The sequence below is a fragment of the Bos indicus x Bos taurus genome, chromosome 18 (assembly GCF_003369695.1).
Source record: "Bos indicus x Bos taurus breed Angus x Brahman F1 hybrid chromosome 18, Bos_hybrid_MaternalHap_v2.0, whole genome shotgun sequence".
In the NCBI taxonomy this organism is placed as follows: Eukaryota; Metazoa; Chordata; class Mammalia; order Artiodactyla; family Bovidae; genus Bos; species Bos indicus x Bos taurus.
Genome location: NC_040093.1, coordinates 9,779,912 through 9,802,014, shown reverse-complemented (window position 1 = coordinate 9,802,014; position 22,103 = coordinate 9,779,912). Strand labels below are relative to the sequence as shown.

Genomic DNA, 22,103 nt, shown 5'->3' with positions numbered 1-22,103 from the left:
AGACTTGAAAGTCAGAGAGTCTGGGCTTTGGGTGCTGAGCTTTGAGGGCCACCCCAGGATGGCCTGGGATGGGAGAAAGGAAAGGAAACTGAGGCTGTCTCTATGCCAGGCTGTGGAATGTGCTTTGGAGGCCCTGGTGGAAGGTTTTGGAGCAGGCAGTATGTAAATGGACTTTTCAGTCCTTGAAAAGGATGGGAAGTAGACTTTTTGATCTTCGGACTTCTGACCTGAGGAGCCAGGAGTGAGGATTGAAAACTGGTATCCTTGGGGAAAGCACTTGGGGTGAGAGGTCTACAGCCCTGTCTCATCCTGCCTCCTTTTTTTTTTTCCTTTTCTGCCTTATTCTGCCCAATGAGATTGCAGCCAAGAACCTCTCTGACCCTCATTTTCATTCGGTTGTTTTAACTCCTCCTTTCTGTTCCCCTGGCTGATCTGAAGGATACAAAAATTCGTGGATGTGAAAACATTTGACCAAAAACCAAGAGTAGATAACCAGTACGTGGCATTCAGGCTTCTGAGCTGCAGCTGCTGTCAGCAGCAGACATCACTAACTGATCCCAGCACTTGCTGCTCCTGAGCCTAGTGCTCAGGGCAGCCATGATCAATCCATTGGCGTTATCGTCTGAATCTTGTTTATCACTTGACTGTGGAGTCTTTGAATGCCAGGGCTTGCCTGTCGTTCATCTCTGGGTTATCACAAAGCCCAGTGCGTATTTCCCACTGTGTTCTTATTCTTTACTTACTGATGCCTGTCAGTTGCTCTTTTCTAGAACCATAGCTGTCCTACATGTTACCTGGCGGTCCCTGGTCATCACCCAGCCCCCTCATGGGAGACACAGCCTCATTTAGGTGTCACTTCCTCAAGGAAGCATTCTTGGATTGAGCCTGAGTCCAGAGTCCTTCTAGGCTTCTGGGACACCTGCCATCAGCACATTTATTACTTGTGCTGCTATTTTTTTTTATGCCCAAGCCTGGTTCCCAGGTACCCCTCTTACTCCCTGAGATCAGATTCTGGGCCTGACATCCTTTGTTCTCAGTGCCCTACTGGGATACATAAGCCTTGGGTTTGGGGATGGGGGTCTGAGTATGCTGAGGGGAGTGTAGATTGGGGAGCCTTTGTGTCACTGTCCTGCCCTGCAGTGGCCAGGCTGATGAAATAAATGGTCTCATGTAACCTGCCACGCGTCTATTCTAGGCACAAGCCACTACCTCACCCTGTTTTGTTTCTTTGCTTGTCTTATTATGTCTGTAATGACAACCCCAAAAAAGGCTTTGTCAGCCTTGTTCTCTGCCTTACCATGGTCCCCATCACCATATCTAGAAGACGGTGGGTGGGTGAGTGCTCAGATTCTGTCATTTCTTTGAGTCATGCAGATGGCTTGTTCCAGAATAGATTCAGGGAACTAGATCTGGTAGACAGAGTGCCTGAAGAACTATGGATGGAGGTTCCTAACACTGTATAAGAGACAGTGACCAAAACCATCCTAAAGAAAAAGAAATGGAAGAAGGCAAAGTGGTTCTCCGAGGAGACCTTACAAATAACAGAAAAGAACAGAAGTGAAAGGCAGAGGAGAAAGGGAAAGATACATCAACTGAATGCAGAGTTCCAGAAAATAGCAAGGAGAAATAAGAAAGCCTTCTTAAGCGAACAATGCAAAGAAACAGGAAAACAGTAGAATGGGAAAGACTAGAGATCTCGTCAAGAAAATTGGAGATACCGAGGGAGCATTTCATGCGAGGATGGTCACAATAAAGGACAGAAACAGCAAGGACCTAACAGAAGCAGGAGAAATTAAGAAGAGGTGGCAAGAATACATGAAGAACTATACAAAAAAGGGTCTTAATAACTCGGATAACCACAATGGTGTGGTCACTCATCTAGAGCCAGACACCCTGGAGTGTGAAGTCAAGTGGGCCTTAGGAAGCATCACTATGAACAAAGCTAGTGGAGGTGATAGAATTCCAGGTGAGCTATTTAAAAATCCTAAAAGATGATGCTGTGAAAGTGCTGCACTCAGTATGTCAGCAAATTTGGAAAACACAGCAGGATTGGAAAAGGACAGTTGTCATTCCAAAGAAAGTTTAAACTACCGTACAATTGTGCTCATTTCATATATTAGCAAGGTATTGCTCAAAAGCCTTCAACCTAGGCTCCAAACAGTACGTGAACCGAGAACTTTCAGATGTACAAGCTGGATATAGAAAAGGCAAAGGAACCAGACATCAAATTGCCAACATCCGTTGGATCATAGCAAAAGTAAAGGAATTCCAGAAAAATATCTACTTCTGCTTCATTGACTATGTTAAAGCCTTTGACTGTGTGGATCACAACAGACTGTGGAAAATTCTTAAAGTGATGGGAATACCAGACCACCTTAACTGCCTCCTGAGAAACGTATATGCAGGTCAAGTTAGAACCGGACACAAAACAATAGACTCCTTCAAAATTGAGACAGGAGTTCATCAAGGCTATATATTGTCACCCTGCTTATTTAACCTATATGCAGAGTACATCATGTGAAATGCCAGGCTGAGTGAATCACAAGGGGGACTCAAGATTGTCGGGAGAAATATCAGCATCCTCAGATATGCAGATGATACCTAATGGCAGAAAGCGAAGAGGAACTAAAGAGCCTCTTGATGAGAGTGAAAGAGGAGAGTGAAAAATCTGGCTTAAAAGTCAACATTCAAAAAATGAAGATCATGGCATCCAGTCCCATCACTTCCTGGCAAATACATGGGGAAAAAGTGGAAATAGTGACAGATTTTATTTTCTTGGGCTCCAAAATCACTTTGTACAGTGACTGCAGCCAGGAAATTAAAAGGTGTTTGCTCCTTGGAAGGAAAGCTATGACAAACCTAGACAGCGTATTAAAAAGCAGAGACGTCATTTTGCTGACAAAGGTCCATCTAGTCAAAGCTATGGTTTTTCCAGTAGTCATGTACAGATGTGAGAGTTGGACCATAAAGAAGGCTGAGTGCCAAAGAATTGTTGTTTTCAAATTGTGGTGCTGGAGAAGACTCTTGAGAGTCCTTTGGACTGCAGGACTGCAAGGAGATCAATCCAGTCCATCCTAAAAAGAAAATCAGCCCTGAATACTCATTAGAAGGACTGATGCTGAAGCTGAAACTTCAGTACTTTGACCACCTGATGTGAAAAGCCAAGTCATTGGAAAAAACTCTGAGGCTGGGAAAGACTGAGGGCAAGAGAAGAGGGCAACAGAGGATGAGATGGTTGGATGGCATCAACGACACAATGGACATTAGTGTGAGCAAGCTCCGGGAGATGGTGAAGGACAGGGAATCCTGGCATGCTGCAGTCCATGGAGTCGCAAAGAGTTGGATATGACTGAACGACAACTACAATCGCACTGTAAAGCTATGATAAGTAAAACCTGGTAGCACAGAATGAACAGCCTATTTGTAACAGCGTGAACCGAACTAGAGATTATGGTACCGAGTGAAGGAAGTCAAAGACAAATACCATGTGAAAACACTTGCATGTAGAATCTACAATACGACACAAGTGAATTTAACTACAAAGCAGAAACAGACTCACAGACATAGAGAGCAGACTTGTGATTGCCAAGGGGGTGGTGGGTGCGGAGGGAAGGATGGGGAGTCTGGGATTACCAGATGTAAACTGTTGTGTATTAGATGGATAAACTACAAGGTCCTACTGTATAGCACAGGGAACTATATTCAGTGTCCTGTGATAAACCATAATGGCAAAGAATATAAAAAAGAATATGTGTAACTGAGTCACTTTGCTGTACTGCAGAAACTAGTGCAACATTGTAAATCAACTATACTTCAATACAATGAAACACACAAAAAACAATAGAATGAACAGCCCGGTTGGAAATACACATTGTCCTCAGTGGTTCAGTTCAGGATTTTCCAATTTGACGGTGATGCAAATGCAATAGGCATTTAATTTTGAATTCTTTTCTATTCCTGGGCTAATGATACACGCTTTGATACTCTTGTGATGGTGGGCAGTAGCAGGGAGCAACAGAAACCTCCAGTTCGTGGTCAGCCACGCAGTTAATCACAAGGGTGAACAAGTGATACACTTTCAAGCCTCCCGTATCCAGACAACCATTCTGTTTTTCACTTTCAGTCCAGTATTCAATAAATTACATGAGATGATTACAGTTTATTATAAAATAGGTTTTGTGTTAGATGACTTAGTGTTCTGAGAACGTTTAAGGCAGGCTGGGCGAAGCTATGCTGTATGGTGTATTTAGGTGTATTCGGTTTATTGGGAGGGAACTCCATGGCAAGTCAGAGAAGCTCTGTTGGGTGAGCTGTAGGAAGGCAGGGCAAGATGGAAGCTGCAGCCCCAGAGCTGAGAGCATCAGGAAGCCAAAGATACCCATCAGCTGCGTCTTGGTTGATTCTTGTTGACGACGATGTCTTTTCTCTTAAGGGGGTATGGAGGGAGGAGAGAGGTCAGGAATTGGGTCTGGAAGGGCCGGGGTGGGGGTTGACCTTGCGGTCTTGCTGTGCACCCCCTCAGCTGGCCTTGCAGACCGGGCGCGAGCCCCCACCCATCTGGCGAGTCCAGAAGGCGCTGCTGCAGAAATTCACTCCGGAGATCAAGGATGGACAGCGGCAGTTTTGTGCCACCAGTAATGTGAGCCTGCGGAGGACAGCGAGGGCCAGGGGCGGGGGGGAGCCGGGGTCCCCCTCACACATGACTCTGATTTACCGTGGGTCTAAGAGGCGTCCCGAAGGGGCTCTCCAGCCCCCGGCAGGCTCCCGCGGTAGCGCAGGGCGGGGCTGGGAGTGCTGGGTGTTGGGTTGCCCATCTGCGGTGGACGGGAGTTCTTCACGTGCTCCTTTACTTTCGTAGTATTTGGGGTACTTTGGGGACGCCAAAAACCGGTACCAGCGCCTGTACGTCAAGTTCCTGGAAAACGTCAACAAGAAGGATTACGTGAGGGTCTGTGCTCGGAAACCTTGGCACCGGCCCCCAGTGCCTGTCAGGTACCTTGGAGGCTGCGGGGCAGGTCATGGGCGGGGCGAACAGTCCTAGGGGTAAAACATACTGGGATATTGACATAAGATCAACCATTTTAAAGTACAAAATGCTTCTAAGCAAGAGTCGGGAAGGGGGTGCAGAGACCCTGAGAGTGGGGGCCTCAGAGAGACGGGGACAGAAACCAACTGCGTGAGAGTCTGTGCTTTCAGCTGTGGGCTAGGTAGTGGGGGCTCGGGTACCCCAAGGGGGACAATTTGGGTTTTGGGGGCTGCTGAGCACAGTCCCATCTATGTCTCCTTCCAGGCGCTCTGGGCAGGCCAAGGGCCCCGTGTCTGCTGGGGGTAGCTCTGCACCGCCCCCCAAGGCCCCGGTACCACCTCCTAAGCCCGAGAACCCTGACAAGACGACGTCCGAGAAGGCCCCAGAGCAGACAACTGACACGGCCGTGCCTGAGCCCCCTGCCCCCGCGAAGCCCTCGCCGCCACGGCCCGCTGAGAAGGAAAAGGAGAAAGAGAGGGCAACGCGCGCGGAACGGCCGCTACGGGGCGAGCGGGGCATGGGTGGCCGGCAGATTCGGCCAGATCGGAACCTCACCACGGGCCAGCCCGCCACCTCCCGGCTGCCCAAGTCCCGACCCACCAAGGTGAAGGCCGAGCCGCCCCCTAAGAAGAGGAAGAAGTGGCTGAAGGAGGCGGCAGGCAACGCCTTGGCGGGTGGGGGCCCACCGGGCAGCTCCTCGGACTCGGAGTCGTCCCCCGGGGCCCCCAGTGAGGACGGTAAGGGGCCATCAGCAGTCGTTGGGCTGGTGGGGAGGTGACCCCATGGTTTTCAGAAAGAGGCATGGTTGGTTATTATACAGAGGGCTCCAGGCAGCGTCATCAGACAGTCATAGTAGTAATAAGTTAAAAATCATAGCTATGGCTGACGGTTATCTGGCACCTAACCATGTGACAGGCTGTCCCATAAGTTGTTTATACATGTTAACTTGCTTGATTTTTTTTACCTTGGCCCTATGAAGTAGATACTCCATATTATCCTCAAATACAGGTGAGCAAACTGATGTGGAGAGAGTTCAGCACAGCTGGGTGTGGGTGTGGAATCCCACCTGAGTTGGCTTGCATCCAGCAGAGTCTTAGGCTGTGCCTCCACACTGTTTTGGCTCAGAACAGGCACGTTCTCGGGCTTCCTAGGTGGCTCAGTGGGTAAAGAATCTGCCTGCAGTGCAGGAGACCTAAGAGACAGGGGTTCGATCCCTGAGTCGGGAAGATCCCATGGAGGACAGCATGGCAACCCACTCCACTATTCTTGCCTGTAGAATCCCATCGACAGAGGAGCCTGGCGGGCTATAGTCTATAGAGTTGCAAAGAGTCCCAGGAGTTGCAAGTTGCAAAGAGTTGACTGAAGCATGCACACGCGTAAGCAGGTTCTGAGGAGCTCTGGGGACCAGCATCTATCCTGGAAGCCCATAGACAGTGGTGTTCCCTATGACCCGCTGGGTGACTCTAGGAAACAGGCGGCAGCACCTCAGTGACCTCACCTGTAAAATGGATTAATAATAAAGTCAAGTAAAGTAAAAAAAATTCACAGTAAAGCATGTAGGAGGGTACTCGACTATAGTGAGCACCAGATGGGAGCTCCATTGCTTAGAATGATGTCTGGTTTATTATGACAGGAACAACAAAAATATATGTGCACATATGTATAAAAATATAATAGCTGACTTAGTTCTTTTAAGTGACAGGCGTCATTTTAAGCATTTTACACATTGGCTCATTTTATCTGTAGATAAACCCTGTGGGATTAGGTACTTTAGAATTCTCATTCATTTTAAAATATGTATTATTTCATTTATTTGGCTGCACCAGGGTTTGGTTGTGGCATGTGGGATCTTAGTTCCAGAGCCAGAGTGCAAACCCAGGCCCCCTACAATGGGAGTCTTAGCCACTGGACCACGAGGGAAGTCCCTAGCCTCATTTTATTGTCAACCATTTTTTAATTAATTAACTTATTTATTATCCTCATTTTTAAAGATGAGAACACTGAGGCCCTGGGAGGTGCCATGACTTGCCCAAGGTCACCTACTCTTTGAGGTGTAGTGCAGGGGTAGCTGTTTTAATGGAGGCTAAACATACAGCTCGTCAGTCAAATGAGAGAGATGGAGTTAATTCTCTTTCCATCGAAGTCCTGATGAAGTAGAAGATTTGTGGAGAATAAGAGGCTCCTCTCAAGGTTGTCCAGGTCTGGGTTTCTTTTCCTCTTGTTGCTCTGCCGCCCCCAAGCTTGCTGTCGTCGAGCACGTGGTGAGAGGCATAGCCCAGCAGCCCCACAGCTCCAGTCCTGCCAGTAGGAAAGGACCCAAGGGTAGCGATAGACTGGCCTTCCAGCTCAGTGCCAGATCTGGGAATGGCCCACATCCTGTCTCCTCTTCATCCCACTGGCCAGAACTCATAACATGGCCACACCTAGCTGCAAAGGAGCCTGGGAAATCCAGTCTTCTGTGGGTGGTGGGCTCAATCTGACCAGGTGGAGGCACCCTTGGCCAGTTACAGCTGGGTCAGGGGAAGATGCTGGCAAAGGAGGAGCTTAACCAAAGGCCCAGATTTGCAGGACTTGTTTCTTAAAACAGTTTAATTCTTTTGACTTTTAGTGTAGTCAGAGCTGTGTATCCATCTGGCAATCAACTTTAGAATATTTTCATTGCCCCTAAAAGACACCCTGCTTCCTTTGTCCATCACTTCCCTTACTCCCCCTCTTCATCCCTAAGCAACCAGTAATTTACTAATTTCTATAGATTTGCCTATTCTGTATATTTCACGTAAGGGATATCACACGATGTGCACTCCTGAAGCACTAGCAACTTTGCTTAGCGTGTTTTTGATGTTCATCCATGTTGTAGTGTGTATCAGTACTTCATTCTTTTTTTTTCTAATTGAACTACAGTTGATTTACAATACTAGTTTCAGGTGTACAATATAGTGATTGAACATTTTTATTATACTCCATTTAAAGTTATTATAAAATATTGGTTGTGTTCCCTGTGCTGTACAGTATATCCCTGTAGCTTATTTATTATTATACATAGTTGTTTATAGTATTTCATTCTTTTTTATGGCCAAATACTATTCCATAGCTTGGATATGCCACATTTTATTTGTGGACTGGTTGATGGGCATTTGGGCTGTTTCCACTTTTTGGCTACTGCTGCTGTGAACCTATATGGACAGCCCAGAATTTTCTGAACCTATGAAATGGGAGATTCTAAATTCTACACCCTAAAAAAAAATAAAAAATAAATTCTACACCCTTTGGGGAAGCTGTTCCCCAGCCAAGGGTCAGTATCTTTCTCTCAGTCTGGTTCTTTGTCCATTCACCCCGTTTGACCAGGAGCCCCTCCAGGGCAGGGTGAACCTGACTCCTGTCTGGGTGCCCTGAAGGTTCTGCCCAGACAAGGAGACCTCAGACCAACCCTCTCACTGGTCTAAGACTGGTGACTCTCCTTGTGCTAGAAGCTGATGTGTCTCCTTGGATTCACAATGAAAGTTCTAAAAAGGGGCTGTGCCCTCCCTTCCTTTAGTCCACTCTCAATCTGGCTTTCTCAGTCCCTTTCTGCAGATGTTAACTGAACACCTACTATGTGCCCTGAACTGGGGGTTCTAACCCTGAACAGAGTAGACAAAAACATGTATCCCCATGGGAGTTTACCGACTCTCTGGGGGAGTTGATCAGATAAAGATGTTATGTAATAGAATTTCATAGAAAACTATGAAAAACCATCAGTGTAAGGCTGGTTGGGATTAAGGGCAGTAGAGAAAAATAAATCTGGTAAACAGGATCCGAGTGGGATCCTGGGTGATTATTTTCAGGAGAGGGGGGAGTAGGGGAAGGTTTCTGGAAGTGACATTGGAGCCAAGATCTGAAGGCAACAGGGCTGGGGTGGTGTGACATTAGGGGAGAGAACATTCTGGACTGGGCGTGTCTGAGGATCAGGAAAGAGGCCAGGCACTGGAGGAAGTGAGGGCAGAGAAGGAACAAGACCAGATCCTGGAGAGACAAGGAACTTGGGACTTTGCAGCCCTACTGGCAGGATTTTATCACGAGCGAGACAGGAGCCATAGGAAGGTTCAGGCCGAGGCTTGACGGGGTCTAACTTCTGCTGCCAGGTGGTCACTCTGGGCTTTTGAAACTGCTGTCAGCGAGGACCGTCCATGTGGATAAATCAGGCGGTCATTTCTCGGGCCTCTTCCTAAGGGATTTTTTGGGGTCTTCTCATGTGTGGGCCCCCTGCTTCTGTTTTCTCCCCGCTACTCCTTCTTGAGTTGCTAGTGGGTGTCCCTCCAGTGCTATCTTTGGGGGATTCTCTGGTTAGGACTCTGAGATTTCACCGCAGAAGCCCGGGTACCATCCCTGGTCAGGTAACTAAGATCCCATGAGCCAGGTGGCATGCACTACAAAAAGTAAGAAGATGATCTTCCATCCTGTTGCTTGACCTTCCGTACCTCTCACTTGGCCGGCTCCCTCCACTTTTGTGAGCCTCAGACTCCTTTCTTTACCCTGGCCATCCTCCCAGCCTACCCCCATCCCCCTTCCAGAGTTCACGGAGCAGGTCCTGGTTTCTGTATCTCAGATGCAGCCCCACTAGCCACCCGCTCACCAGGCCAGACCCTCCAGGCCCCTCCCTCACCTCTGCAGCTCGGAAACCTCCAGTCCCACCCCTCCAACCCCAACTGTCCCCACCCTACTGCCCTGTCCCACAGCCCTGGCCCAGACACTGGCCCTCCTGCCCCTCAAAATCTCTGTACCTGTCCCTCCAGCCCCATCCCCGCCTTGTTCTTTCTCAGCTGCTCCATTGCCCTGGCCTCTGGTCTCCCTCTCCGATCCATCAACATGGCCTCGGAGAGGTTGCTCTCCAATTACCTTCACCCTTCCCTGCTCACAGCTCTCTCCCATGGCTCCCTGGGACCCCTCCCTAAAAAAGCCCCTGCCCTTTGCACCTCATCTTGGAGGCCCCATGTGGTCTGGCCTACACTAACCTTTGCAGTCTCAGTTCCCACCTCCTCCCTCAACCTTGCCCTTTGTGATCTGATCTCTCAGACTTGATTCACCGGTTTGGAAACCAATTCTGCTGCTGCTTTAGACTTTACAGAAACTTTGTGGAACTGGTCAAACACAAAGGTCACCGACCTGGAATTCTCTTTCCGATCTCAAGATTTGGTGCTTGTATGACCTTTAATAGCTTTCCCTGACTTGCCAGGCTGAGCTCGTGATGGTACCTGTGATTCACCCTTAGAGTTATTGTCCTGGTATTGGAGCGTCTTCCCTCAGTGGACTCAGAAGTTGGAATAATGGATCCATGTCTCCTTTTTTTTCTCCCCAGAGCGGGCAGTACCTGGGCGTCTGCTGAAGACCCGGGCGATGCGGGAAATGTACCGGAGCTATGTGGAGATGCTGGTGAGCACGGCACTTGACCCAGATATGATCCAGGCCCTGGAGGACACACATGGTAAGTGGACGCAGACCCCTAACCCCTGCTTTCCTCCCACCATGTATTGTCGTGGGGCTAAGCTTTTCTGATGTCCCTCCTCCCCTTTCAGACGAGCTGTACCTCCCACCCATGCGGAAGATTGATGGCCTCCTGAATGAGCACAAGAAAAAAGTCCTGAAGCGGCTGTCGCTGAGCCCAGCCCTGCAGGTGCTTGGGGGGCTGGGCAAGCGGTGTCTGGGACCCAGAGCTCAGGCCCAGAGGAGACATGTGCACGTCAGCCACTGTGCTCCTTCCCAGAGCTTTGGGCCCTGGAGGGGGTGATCATTGGAAGGCTCAGGCTTGGCCAGGAGAGTAGTGGAAGGCTGAGATGTTCCATGGGGATCTCTGGGCCCAGCATCCCCACCCACCCAGATAGAGACAAGCTGCGATGGCCTGGAGGGGTCATTGTCAAGGTCTGGGCTGGGCTGCTGGGCAGGCCCAGCAGAGCATGGTTATGGAGTACAAATCTGGGGACAAAAGGTGAACTAGGACCTGGACCCAGGGCTCGCTGGAGCAGAGTGTCGAGCAGATTCTGATGGCTTCTCTTGTCAACATAATTCAGGCTCTTTGAATTTCAGGCTCGAGCATGAAGTTGTCTATGTAATTTCCCTTCTGGGATGGGATGTTAGGGTGGCTCCGGAGATTCTGGGAGATAACACTAATCTGGCTCTGAGAATTCTGATGGGGATGTTAGTGTGGTGCTGAGAATTGGGCTGTGAAATATCAGGACAGCTCAGAATTCAGCCATGGAATATTAGTCTGGCCCTGAAGGTTTGTTGGGGGGGATGTTAGTCTAGTTCTGAGAATTCTGGGATGGATTTTAGGCTAGCTCTAAAAATTCTTATTAGATATTAGCCTAACTATGAAAACATGGGGTAATCTGGTTCAGGAACTCTGGGTGGGATGTCAGGATGACTCTGAGAAGCCTGGGATTGACTATTCGTCTGGCTCTGAGAAGACAGGGCTGGGTGTTGTGCTAGGATTAAAAATTGCGCTGTAATGGGAATTCCCTGTGGTCCAGTGTTTAGGACTCCATAATTTCACTGATGAGGGCACAGGTTCAGTCCCTGGTCAGGGAACTAAGATCCTGTAAGTCTTGTTGGCATGCCCCGCCTCTCCAAAAAAAAAAAAAATTTACATGGTAGAACATTAGGGTATGTCTGAGCATTATGGGATGGAATATGAGTCTGGTTGTATAATTCTGGGGTGGATGTTAGGGATTCTGGGTTTCAGGCCAACTCAGAATTTTGAGTAGGACGTGCAAGTGACTCTAGAAGCTTGGGTGGGATGTTAGCTGTCTCGGGAAGGCCTGGGCTGAGCCACAGAGCACATGATAAGGGTCACCAGCCTGGCCTAGGTTTCTGCCGTCCTTGGAGGAAACCAAGACGCTTGTGTCTTTTCTGATGGGTTTTCTGGGTGAAACCCAGGCATCTGACCACTCGGAATCTGAGAACCGGGGAGGTGGGTGGGTCTGGGGTGGGCGGGTCCAGGGAGGTCCCCCTGATCCACCGGATTCCTGCAGGACGCCCTGCACACGTTCCCCCAGCTACAAGTGGAGCAGAGTGGGGAGGGCTCCCCCGAGGAGGGAGCTGTGCGGCTGCGGCCAGCTGGGGAACCCTACAACCGCAAGACGCTCAGCAAGCTCAAGAGGAGCGTGGTCCGAGCACAGGTGCGATGGGTAACCGGAGAGTGGGGCCTGGACGGGAAGGTTGGGGGACAGGGGCGGGGCCTAGACTGGAGGTGTGTGGGTCAGGGCCGGGGCCTGAGAGAGGTGTGGTCAGGGGCCGGGCCTTGCGGGAGGGCGGGGTCCGGGCGGGGCGTGGAAGAAGGGGCTGCCTCGTGCTGGGCAGGGTGACTGAGGCTTCTCCTCTCCACTTGCCCAGGAGTTCAAGGTTGAACTGGACAAATCGGGATACTATACGCTCTACCACTCACTCCACCACTATAAGTACCACACCTTCCTGCGCTGCCGGGACCAGGTGAGCCCATGCACGCCCCGCACGTATCACTCTGGGATTCTGCCCATCACAGGCTCCTGGCTGGACCCTGGCAGTCCAGGTCCCCGACCCGTCTTCCCTCAGACCCAGGAGTCCCACTCCCAGCCCCCTTTTCCCTGAGACACTGACCCCGAGGCCCCCAGCCCCCTCCCACCCCAGATCTACGTTTAATCCCCTACAGACCCTGGCCATCGAGGGCGGCGCGGAGGACCTAGGCCAGGAGGAGGTAGTCCAGCAGTGCATGCGGAATCAGCCGTGGCTTGAACAGCTCTTTGACTCCTTCAGCGACCTGCTGGCCCAAGCACAGGCCCACAGCCGCTGCGGGTGACCCCACCCTGGCCTGGGTGGGGGGCACCTCCTCCATGAACCAAGAATGGGGACAGAACTGTGCCCTCAGGAGTTAACCCCTGGGCCCTGTTGCTGGGGAAGGGGGGGTCACTGGTCAGGGTGTGTCCGTGCTGCCCCCACAGGGCAGGGTTCAGAGTTCGACTCCCCCCACTTCCCAAGCCCTCTCCACTCCCTCCCCTTTCCTCCCACTGTCGGGTGTACAGAGAAATTATTTATATATATGTATAAATGTCTATTTAGTAACGGTTTCCCTCCCCCACCTTGCCCCGATCCCCGCCTCCATGGCCATAGCCCCAGCCCCCTCCACCTTGTACATAATGTACAGGAAAAGTCTATGTATGGTTGAGGGGGGCGGGGCGGCTTCAGAGAGCTGGGGGACCCCTTCCCCCTCCCCGCAAGCCCTCCCTCACAGGCCAAGATCTTTGCTAAAGGCCATTCCCTCCCCAGGGCATTTGGCGTCGGGTGGGAGGGGGAAAACGCATCTTGTTAATTATTTTTAATCTTATTTATTGTACATACCTGGGGCGGGGGTCTGGGGAGGTGGAGGGGGGAGAAGGGTCCCCTCCCTTTACCCCTCCCACTCCTTTTCTACTGCGATTTGTCTGTGTCTGCTCCCTCCACCCCCACCCCCTTGTCATCTGGATGTGGTTCTATTTTTTATCAGTCTCTTCTCTCCTCCTCCCTCTCTCTAACCCCTCTGCTCCCATCTCCCCACCACCCTTCGTCTCTTGCTCTTTCTTGGGCTTCTGTACAACTCAACTTGTATACACTGTGTACACACAACCAGCCAAACGAAAACCCAACGGCAAACACTTTATCGGCTGGCTGGAGTGCCTCTGTCCTGCGGCATGGTGGGGCGGGGTAGGGGGGGTGGCATGGGCAGAGTCTGGAATCTGGAATGTGGCTTTTCTAGAGCCCTGGAAGGTGGTTGGGCTGGGTCACTGTTTTCCATTATGTCTTGCTGTGTAACAAATTAGCCCATCCCAAAACTTAATACCTTGAAAACAACAAACATTTCTATCATAAGGTTTCTGAGTTCAGGAATTTGGGAGCCAGTTAGTTGGGTGGTATTAGGGTCAGTCGTGAGGGTGCAGCCCTCATGGGTTTGACTGGGGTTGAAGGATCTGCTTTAAGGTGGCTCTCTCATGTGGCTCTTGGCTGGAGGCCTCAGTTGCTTGCTGTGTGGACTATGCCTATAGGATGGCTTAAGAGTCTTCCACACGTGACAGCTGGCTTCCCCCAGAGTGCGTGATTGAAAGGAGAGATCAAGGAGGAGGCCACTTAATCTTTACGTCCTAACCTCAGACAGTGTGCTCCACTGCTTCTGCCACACTGTTCATTAGAGGGGGGTCATTAAGCCCAGCACACACTCAAGGAGGGGAATCAAGCTCTACTTTGTGAAGGGGAAAGTATATGAGTTTGGAGGTGTTACCTTTAAACCAGTCCAGGCCGTGATGGGTGTCAGGAGTTAACCAGGTTTCTCTTAGCTCCCTGAGGTAGGCTTGAGGGTTCTCAAACTTGAGGTAGGGTTAAGATCCTAAGTGGGTTGGCATTTTAGAGGTCAGCCTGCAGAGTTGAATGTGAATTCCTGTATTCTCACGCCTTCCTGGAATCCTCAAAGAGCTGGTAGAGATGTAGACTCTTGGGTTCTTTCTCAGCCCTGAGTCAGAACCCATTTTTAAAATAAAATCCTGGGAGGATTCTAATACGCATTCAAGTTTGAGGAACAATGTTGTAGAATAAGAATGTTAACAATTTGGAGGTCACCTGGTGTCTACTAGAACCCAGCCTATAAGGTAGTGAGTAAGCCATTGTTCTAGTCGTGGACGCATCCTCAAAAGGAGACCACTGGTATTTTAGAACTCTGGAGTCAGCGTTGAGGGTGGCTGGTCAATGGATAGAGACCCAACAGAAAGTGTAAGGTGGATTATCAGCATACTAGATTCTCTTCCAGATGAAACTGAGGAAGAACCCCTCTTCTAGAACCTTGGATATTGGCTAGATCATAATCAATGTGATAAGTTTTAGAGACCTGGTTTTATAGAATAGAGGACTGCTAGTAACATTTGAGGACCATGACAGAGTGAATGATGAGCCATTTACTTTCTAGAATCATGGAATTAAGATGAGTCATTAGTGCCCTTGAACTCTGACCTATAGCACATGAGTGCAGCCTCTGTGAGGGAGTCACATTTCTGGATTCTGGGCTGCTGATGTCAAATTGGGACCAAAGTTCCCTGGATTGTCCCAGAGTAGAGATCCAGGGTAGAATTCAGAAGAAATGTTCAGAAGGTGACCTGCGGAGGCAGTATCATCCCTTTGGGGACAGAATTACCCTGTGGTTGGCCTTCAGAATTCAACTGTCCAAATTCCTGTATCAGCTCCAGCATTGACCAGACAAGTTGGATAATAGCCTCTACCCTCAGCTTTGTCATCTGTAAAATGGGCTTCTGTCAAAAAGGAAAGCTATTTGTTTGAAGCACTGTTCAGTGCATAGCAGGAGACCCTGAGAGGTTTGGTAGCGGTCCAAGAGATGGTGAAAAGGGAGGAGAAGCAAAGAACTATAAAGATGGATAAAGCGAGGGACATTAAAACCCCCAAGGGATTTGAAATCATTGACAAGCCCTGCTAAGCCCAGGGGAGGGCAGGAACCTGAGACTTACAGGCACACACTTCACCTAGGCAGATGCCAACTGGGCCAGCCCAGCCTCTTTGCTGTTGTCTGACCAGCTTTGGCATGGTGGTGGCTGCAAACTTTCCAAAAATGGCCTGCCAGTTGTCATGTGGGTTTTGTATCTGTGCCTTTTTTAGGGGCAAGCAGTAGCTTTCGTCACTTTCTCAGAGTGCATCTTGGTCTTCTGAGAAACGAGGTGTCCCAGCCAGAACTTAACCCCATTAGACCACACAGAAAAGACCGCTAGCGGCGAGACTGGTAGGAGCCGGGGAGAGAGGAGTTAGCAGGGGCCCCCCTGGTTCCTGTTGAGAGGAGCTCGCCCCTGACTGGGGCTTAGGTGGAGATATCAGATCTTAAATGAAACATCCCCGTCCCACAAGGGGAGGCCTTTGCTGAACAGAGGTTCTTCTGGGGGAGTGGACACTGGGGAAGGGAGGGGAAACGCAGCACAATACATCTGAGCCACGCTTATTCCCAGGGCGGAAGGTTGAACCCAGGCCAAGGATTCTGTGATAATGAAACCCGGAAAGGGATCTTTAGCTAATTGTTGTTCTAATCTGGAATACAGAGGGACCTTCATGCTTCTAAGACTGGAGAACTCTGTCATTGCTCCTGAGCGCGGAGTACCTCCCAGGCCCTGCTTTCATTCTCTGGGTGCAGGTTTGGTTCCGAAAGGCCTGTGGCCATGGGAAGCAACTGCAGTCTCCCCCACTCTGTAGATGTGAAAATTGAGAAGCACGCACAAAGGCACTTGCCTAGGAGAGTCAGCGCCGGATTGGAACCCAGGCAGCCTGCTGCCAGGGGCCACGCGGGGTCATCGTCCACCCCAGAACCAGGAAGCAGGTTCTGGGGTGGGTGGGTAGGTGTGAAGGGAGCGTTTTGGGATCAGGGCCCAGAGATTCTGTTGAGAATTAGCCAATGTGAGGGTAGGGGGAAGAGATCATTGACTGTTAACAGTAGTCAGGTGGGGACCAAAGTTCCAGGAGACACAGACATCTTGGTTGAGATTTCTGGTGTGGTGTGTTGGAGTTCAAAGATGGTCTGTCTGGGACTTCTCTGGTGGTGCAGTGGCTGACTGAGTTCTCAGTGCACATGGCCTGGGTTTGATCTCTGGTCCAGGAACTAGATCCCACATACCAAAACAGACCTGGTATAGCCAAATAAGGAAATATTAAAAAAAAAAAAGATGGCCTCTCTGATGGGCCTGGGCGATGGGGGAGTGGTGTTCTCCGGTTCTGGCTCCAGTCTTCGAAGTTAGCAGCTGCGGTACAGAATTGGGGGTCCTGATCCCCAAACCGTTGTCACCCTACACTTCGGCCCCACCCCCAGAGGAGAGGCTGGCAGGGAGGTTCCTCCACACCAGCCTCCAGTTGAATTCAAGGTTGAGAGTCAGACGTCAGCCCAACCGAGACCTTTCTGGAACTGAGAACCTGCCTGTCTGCGGCTTAAACACCATTCAGCCCACCTGTTCCTTCTCCCCTGCGCAACCAAACCGCCTTTCTCAGTACACATTGGAGGTGGGAGGCAGGTGGGCACGGTTCGTAGCACTTGCTGCTCGTCTCCAAGGTCTCCTAGAACACCACTTCTGTCCGACAGACCTTTCTGCAGTAACGAGAATATTGTGTATGTGCCCTGCCCACGGCGGTGGGGCTGGGGTGTGGGTAGTAGCCACTAAGTCACACGTGTGAATACTGAGCTTTTGAATGTGGCTGTGTGACTCAGGAGCTGAGTTTTTACATTGAAGTTAATTTAAATAGCCACATATAGCTTCCAGCTACCAGACTGAAAAGTGCAGTTCTAGAACTTCCCAGAAAAAAAGATTTTTTTATTTACGCCCCCCCACCCCCACCCCAGCCCCGGTCACCAGCTCCTCCCTGCCTGCCTGCCTGTGGGAATCTTAGTTCTCTGACCAGGGATCCAACCCATACTCCCTGCCTTGCAAGGCAAAGTCTTAACCTCTAGACTGCCAGGGAAGTCCCCCCTCAAATATTAATCCTCATCCCAACAAAATGCCCATTGAGACAGAAAAGGGTGGAATCTGTTAAGAGAGGAAGTGGGGGTCAGATGGCTGGCTCAGCTTGTCTCTGCCCTGAGCAAAGGGTCTTAGATCTGATGGTTCTCGGTGGCGCTAGGCTTTAGCAAGTGTGCACAGGCCTGGAGTTCACCCGGTCCCTTTTATAAAAAAACACCTCCTTGGCAGTGACGTTTATTTCTCTGGGGAGGGGAGTTATATACAGCAGTGACCCGGGTGCCCGGGAGCCCTCACCCTGGGGCTCGGGTGGGGGAAGGCAGCGGTGACAGAAGGCACAGGGTGGTCACGGCCCCCCGGGGGAGGCCAGGAATCGCGGGTGGGGGTGTAGTGTGTCCTGGGAGACCCAGATCGGGAAGGGGGCTCAGCGAGAGCAGCTTGTCCCTACAGAAGGACACAGGGGCAACCTCCGGCCTTCTTCCTGGGGGCGCTGGGCGGGGAGGGCGGGAGCTCTTGTTCCTGGTACTTCCTGTGGGAAGAGGCTGGTGAGTTTGGGTGGAGTAGGGGCTTAGGGGACGAGGAGGATCACGGGAAGGGGGCTCAGCTCACCGGACAGCCCGCACCAGCTGCTCGAAGGCTTCATCCACGTTGAGGCGCAGTTTGGCAGAAGCTTCGAAGTAGGCCACGTGGTGGGAGGCACTGAAGGTGGAGGCTTCAGATCGAGGGACCTGGGGCACGGGGGGCATACGGAGGAGTCAGGTGCCTGCTGTCAAGGCTAGTCCCAGCCGGCAGGGAGGCAGAAAGACAGACTGTGTGCTCTAACTGGGGTAACGTACTGTGGAGGCTCAAGTGTAGAGGAAAAGGTCCGGGGTGATCACGACAGAGGAGCCCAAGGGGCTGGGTGCCATGTAAGTAGGGAGTAAGAGAAGATGCCACAGACCTTCCTGAGTTGTCAGGCAGAGAAAAGTCAGGGTGTTCCCAGCAGAGACCCAAGCAAAGCTCCAAGGCCTTAATCAAAAAGATGAGTTCTGTGTGGAAATCACAGTCTGTGTGTATAGGGAAATGGTGAGAGCAGAGGAAGGAAAGGACAGGACCGCGGGGGTGGGCATCAAAGGCCAGGTGGCTGAGCTGGGGTGTCAGCAGGGGAGGGGCAGGTGGAGTGGGAGGTTGACTGGAGGGGAGAAATCCAGAGGAGGCCGAGGCCAGGCTCCAGGTGGGAACGAGAGGAGGGGTCAGGACAGAACAACACTGGGGCTGGTAGACCCTGGGAAAGACACCCTTTTTCCTTTTTACCATTCAGCCACCTCTCCTGAGAACTCCCGTGTGGGCAATGCTGGGGACTCAGAAGCTATGACTAGTGGGGTGTGTGGCTGCAGACCGAGGGAGTCAGAGGAGGATGCTGACGTGAGGAGCCTCAGGAGGTGGCACCAGAAGGAACCTCCCAGACTGAGATGGGGTTGGGGTCGGGGGTAGAGGGGAATCCCAGACCTGGCGCTGTGTTTCCAGATCCGCCTTGTTGCCAACCAACACGACGGGGAAGTCGTCTCGGTCCTTGACTCGAAGGATCTGCGTGAAGAGCTTGCCCACTTCGTTGAAACTGCGGATGAAGCCAGAGGTCCAGCCAGCTGCTCTCTCCCTGAGCCCCCTGCCGACCCCCCCCCATACCATCACTCTCACCTCTGCCTGTCATTAATGGCAAACACCAGCAGGAAGCCATGGCCCGCACGCATGTACTGTTCCCGCATGGCACCAAACTCCTCCTGGCCGGCGGTGTCCAGAACTGCAGAGAGAGGGAGAAGGGTCTCCAAGGGGACGGGGGTCCGGCCAGCCACCCCCGCGAGCCCTCAGCCCTGCCACCCTGCCCCCACCGCCGCCCCTGCCGCCCTCACTGTCTAGCCGGGCTGGGACGCCATCCACAGTGCAGATCTTCGTGTAGGAGTCTTCGATAGTGGGGTCGTAGTCAGACACGAAGTAGGACTGGTGGGATGGGGAGAGGACCTCGTTAGTGCGGCGTCCCAGCCAAGGTGACGCAGCCCGGCCTCCAAGCCCTGGCTTTCTCGGCCTCCTTCCTTCTGGGTCTCTTCCCGCCCCTGAGTTTGTCTCCCTCTCTCTGGGTCTCTGGGTCTTCCCATTGCCTTCCCCAGGCTCTTCTCTCTGTCTCCTGGTCCTCTCTCTCTTTTTCTGGCATAAAGTACATTCCTGGCATCGTCATTACATCCTGGCTGTGTGGCACTGGACGAATCACTTCCCTCTCTGAATCAGTTCCCCTCTCTGAACCTCAGTTTTCTTATTTGGAAAATGAGGATAAAAATAGCTGTAGGCTTAATCCAGGGTTTGTGAGATTCAGGGAAAACCCCTGTTCAGTATTTAACACATCACTTGGGCATAGTAGGTGCTTGGTTATTGGGAACTGTTCTTGTGCAGAATCTGCCTGTCTAGCTCTCTCTTCTCCTCCTCCTTTTTCTCTTCCCTTTCACCCCCTCCTCCTCCCTCTTCCCCTCCTCCTTCTCCTCCTCCTCGGGCAGTGTCTCCTCCCAAGGGAAGGTCCGGGTTCCAATCCGGCGGCGAGAAACTGCCCCGCCCGCAGGCCGGCCCCTCCCTTCCTGCCCGGTCCCGCCCGCCTCCAGCCAGGCTTTGGGCCAGTTTTGGGTCTGCCCCTGGGTGCAAGGGGCCCAGGGCTGGGGCCTTTCTCTACACAGACAGGGGCTCCCGGGCAGGTGCTGGCCGGGGTCTCTTGGTGGGAGAGCTCTGCGGTAGCATCTCAGTAGCAGACAGACACCTTTCTTGGGTTTCTCTGAGGTGGGAGGGTTTCCCCTGGCAATGGGGTGGAAGTTTCCCACGCAGAGGTGGGTTTTCAGGAGAGAAGTGATGACCTGGCAGCTGGTGGTCTGCAGGCTGCATTCTGCCTGTTAGAGGGGTGTTTGGTGAGGGAGGGATCTAGCCCTAGGGGACTGAGGGGTGTGTCTGCAAAGGGGAAGCTCAATGGTGAGAACTGGGGGCTGGGCTCAGGAGCATCTGGGAGATTTGCCCTAGAATATAGAGTCTAGAGAGTCTTAAAAACCCTGGAGACGTATTTAAGATATCAGAGACACTCTCAAGGGGCAGGTCTGTCGGGGGTGTCAAGAGTCTGGGGGCCTCCTCCATGGAGATGATTTGAGGACTAGCCAGATTTTCAGAGAGGGACTCGGGGAATCGGAGTGGAGGACGACTCAAGATGGAGGAGTGGTTGGTTTTCCTTGGGGAAGGCTGGCAGGGGGGAGGGTATCGGTCTCAGGGGATGGGGGATTCCCAGAACTTGGGATCTCAGAGTTCTCTGGAATGGCCAGAGGGCAGAATCTGACTAGGGGAATCTCAGGGGCGTTTTCCCAGTTAGGTTCTGGGAAGCTGGGATCTGGGATTTGGGGGAGATGGGGCTCAGGGTTGGGGGAGGTGGCACCTGGTGGGGGTGGGGGCCCATGAGAGTGCTTAGGGTCTGGATGGGGTGACTTCTGGATTTAGGGTGCTCCCAGGAGGCACTCAGGGTCAGGTCAGCAGGGAAGTGGGGTTCTGATTACTAGGGATGGGGTGATGGGTCTCAGGACACACGTACAGGAGGAACGTCCCTCGTGTGTGGGGGGTGGAGGCCCCAAGGGGCTCAGAGTCACATCTGAGGGGATTTCTTTTAAGATTAGAGGGCCTCATAGGAGGGGTTGAGTGATGGATCGAGGGGCAACGGGAGATCTGGGATCCCGCAAAGGGCTCAGTTCTAGGTCCCGGGGGCACCCCCCCTGGTGAGGGCCCTCTACCTGGATGAACTGGATGGTCAGCGCGCTCTTGCCCACGCCGCCGCCGCCCACGACCACCAGCTTGTGTGTCTCGCTGGGTGGGGGGTCCCCGGGTCCCGGCACCCCGCCCCGGGGCCGCCCCCGCCCTGTCCCGGACGCCGCCCCGCTGCTCATGTCGCCACCGCTGCCTCTGCCGCCGCTACCGCCTGGGGGGGAACCGGGCGGGGCGTAGGGGCGGGCCACGCTAATAAGGCTACTGCATAATCATGAGCTCCAGCGAGAAAGGCTTGTGTCTCCGGACACTTAAGGAGGAGGCAAGGCCTGGGAAAAGGAGGAGCTATGCTAATAAGGGTAGGCGACAGGCGTTCGCCAAGAAGGGGAATTCCAAGTGGAGCTGGAGAATGCTAACAGAGAGCTGTGCTCACCCGGAGCAGCGCCACGCGCTCTCGGCTGCCGGGCCTCCTGGGGGCGGAGCTATGCTAATAAAGGCCTCATTCTCTCGGCGGACGGGTTGAGAAGCTCGTTCGGGGTGGGGCTATGCAAATAAGAAACCCAGGGATGCAGTTTCTTAGGACGCCATCCCAGAGGCCTCGTTCTAGTAGGCGGAGCTCAAGGACTCGCGCTCGGCCGTATATAGGCGCGCTCCGAGAAAGTAGCAAGTCTTGAGGGGAAGCTCAGCCTCCGACCTGGGATCCTAGCCAAGCTCCCGACCCGGATGTCTGGGCTGGATGCTAGAGGCTCCGCCCGCTAAGGGACCCAGGCTTCCGGTCCCTGCTGTCCCAGCCAAGCGGAAGACAGACTGGGAGGGAAGATGGGGCCCTGGAGGGGGACAGCGGCTAGCTG

General features: G+C 52.3%; 2 protein-coding genes across 2 annotated transcripts in view; one reads left to right on the top strand and one right to left on the bottom strand.

Moving 5' to 3' along the window:
• The window catches only part of PRR12 (proline rich 12), a 29,043-nt gene extending 15,373 nt beyond the window's left edge, over positions 1-13,670 (top strand). The window contains 8 exon segments of the mRNA XM_027515117.1: positions 4,523-4,639; positions 4,859-4,992; positions 5,291-5,763; positions 10,362-10,487; positions 10,579-10,676; positions 12,031-12,177; positions 12,392-12,487; positions 12,687-13,670. Coding sequence (XP_027370918.1) covers positions 4,523-4,639; positions 4,859-4,992; positions 5,291-5,763; positions 10,362-10,487; positions 10,579-10,676; positions 12,031-12,177; positions 12,392-12,487; positions 12,687-12,833 — 1,338 coding nt within the window. The 3' untranslated portion in view covers positions 12,834-13,670.
• A 4,047-nt stretch (positions 13,671-17,717) lies between these two features.
• Positions 17,718-21,572, bottom strand: RRAS (RAS related). Its single transcript, XM_027515131.1, has 6 exons — positions 21,282-21,572; positions 19,386-19,473; positions 19,174-19,276; positions 18,985-19,093; positions 18,106-18,224; positions 17,718-18,025 (listed from the first exon to the last, which is right to left on the bottom strand). The coding sequence occupies exons 1-6, from the start codon at positions 21,432-21,434 to the stop codon at positions 17,941-17,943; spliced, it is 657 nt and encodes a 218-aa protein (XP_027370932.1). The 5' UTR covers positions 21,435-21,572; the 3' UTR covers positions 17,718-17,940.
• Positions 21,573-22,103: the final 531 nt, after the last annotated feature.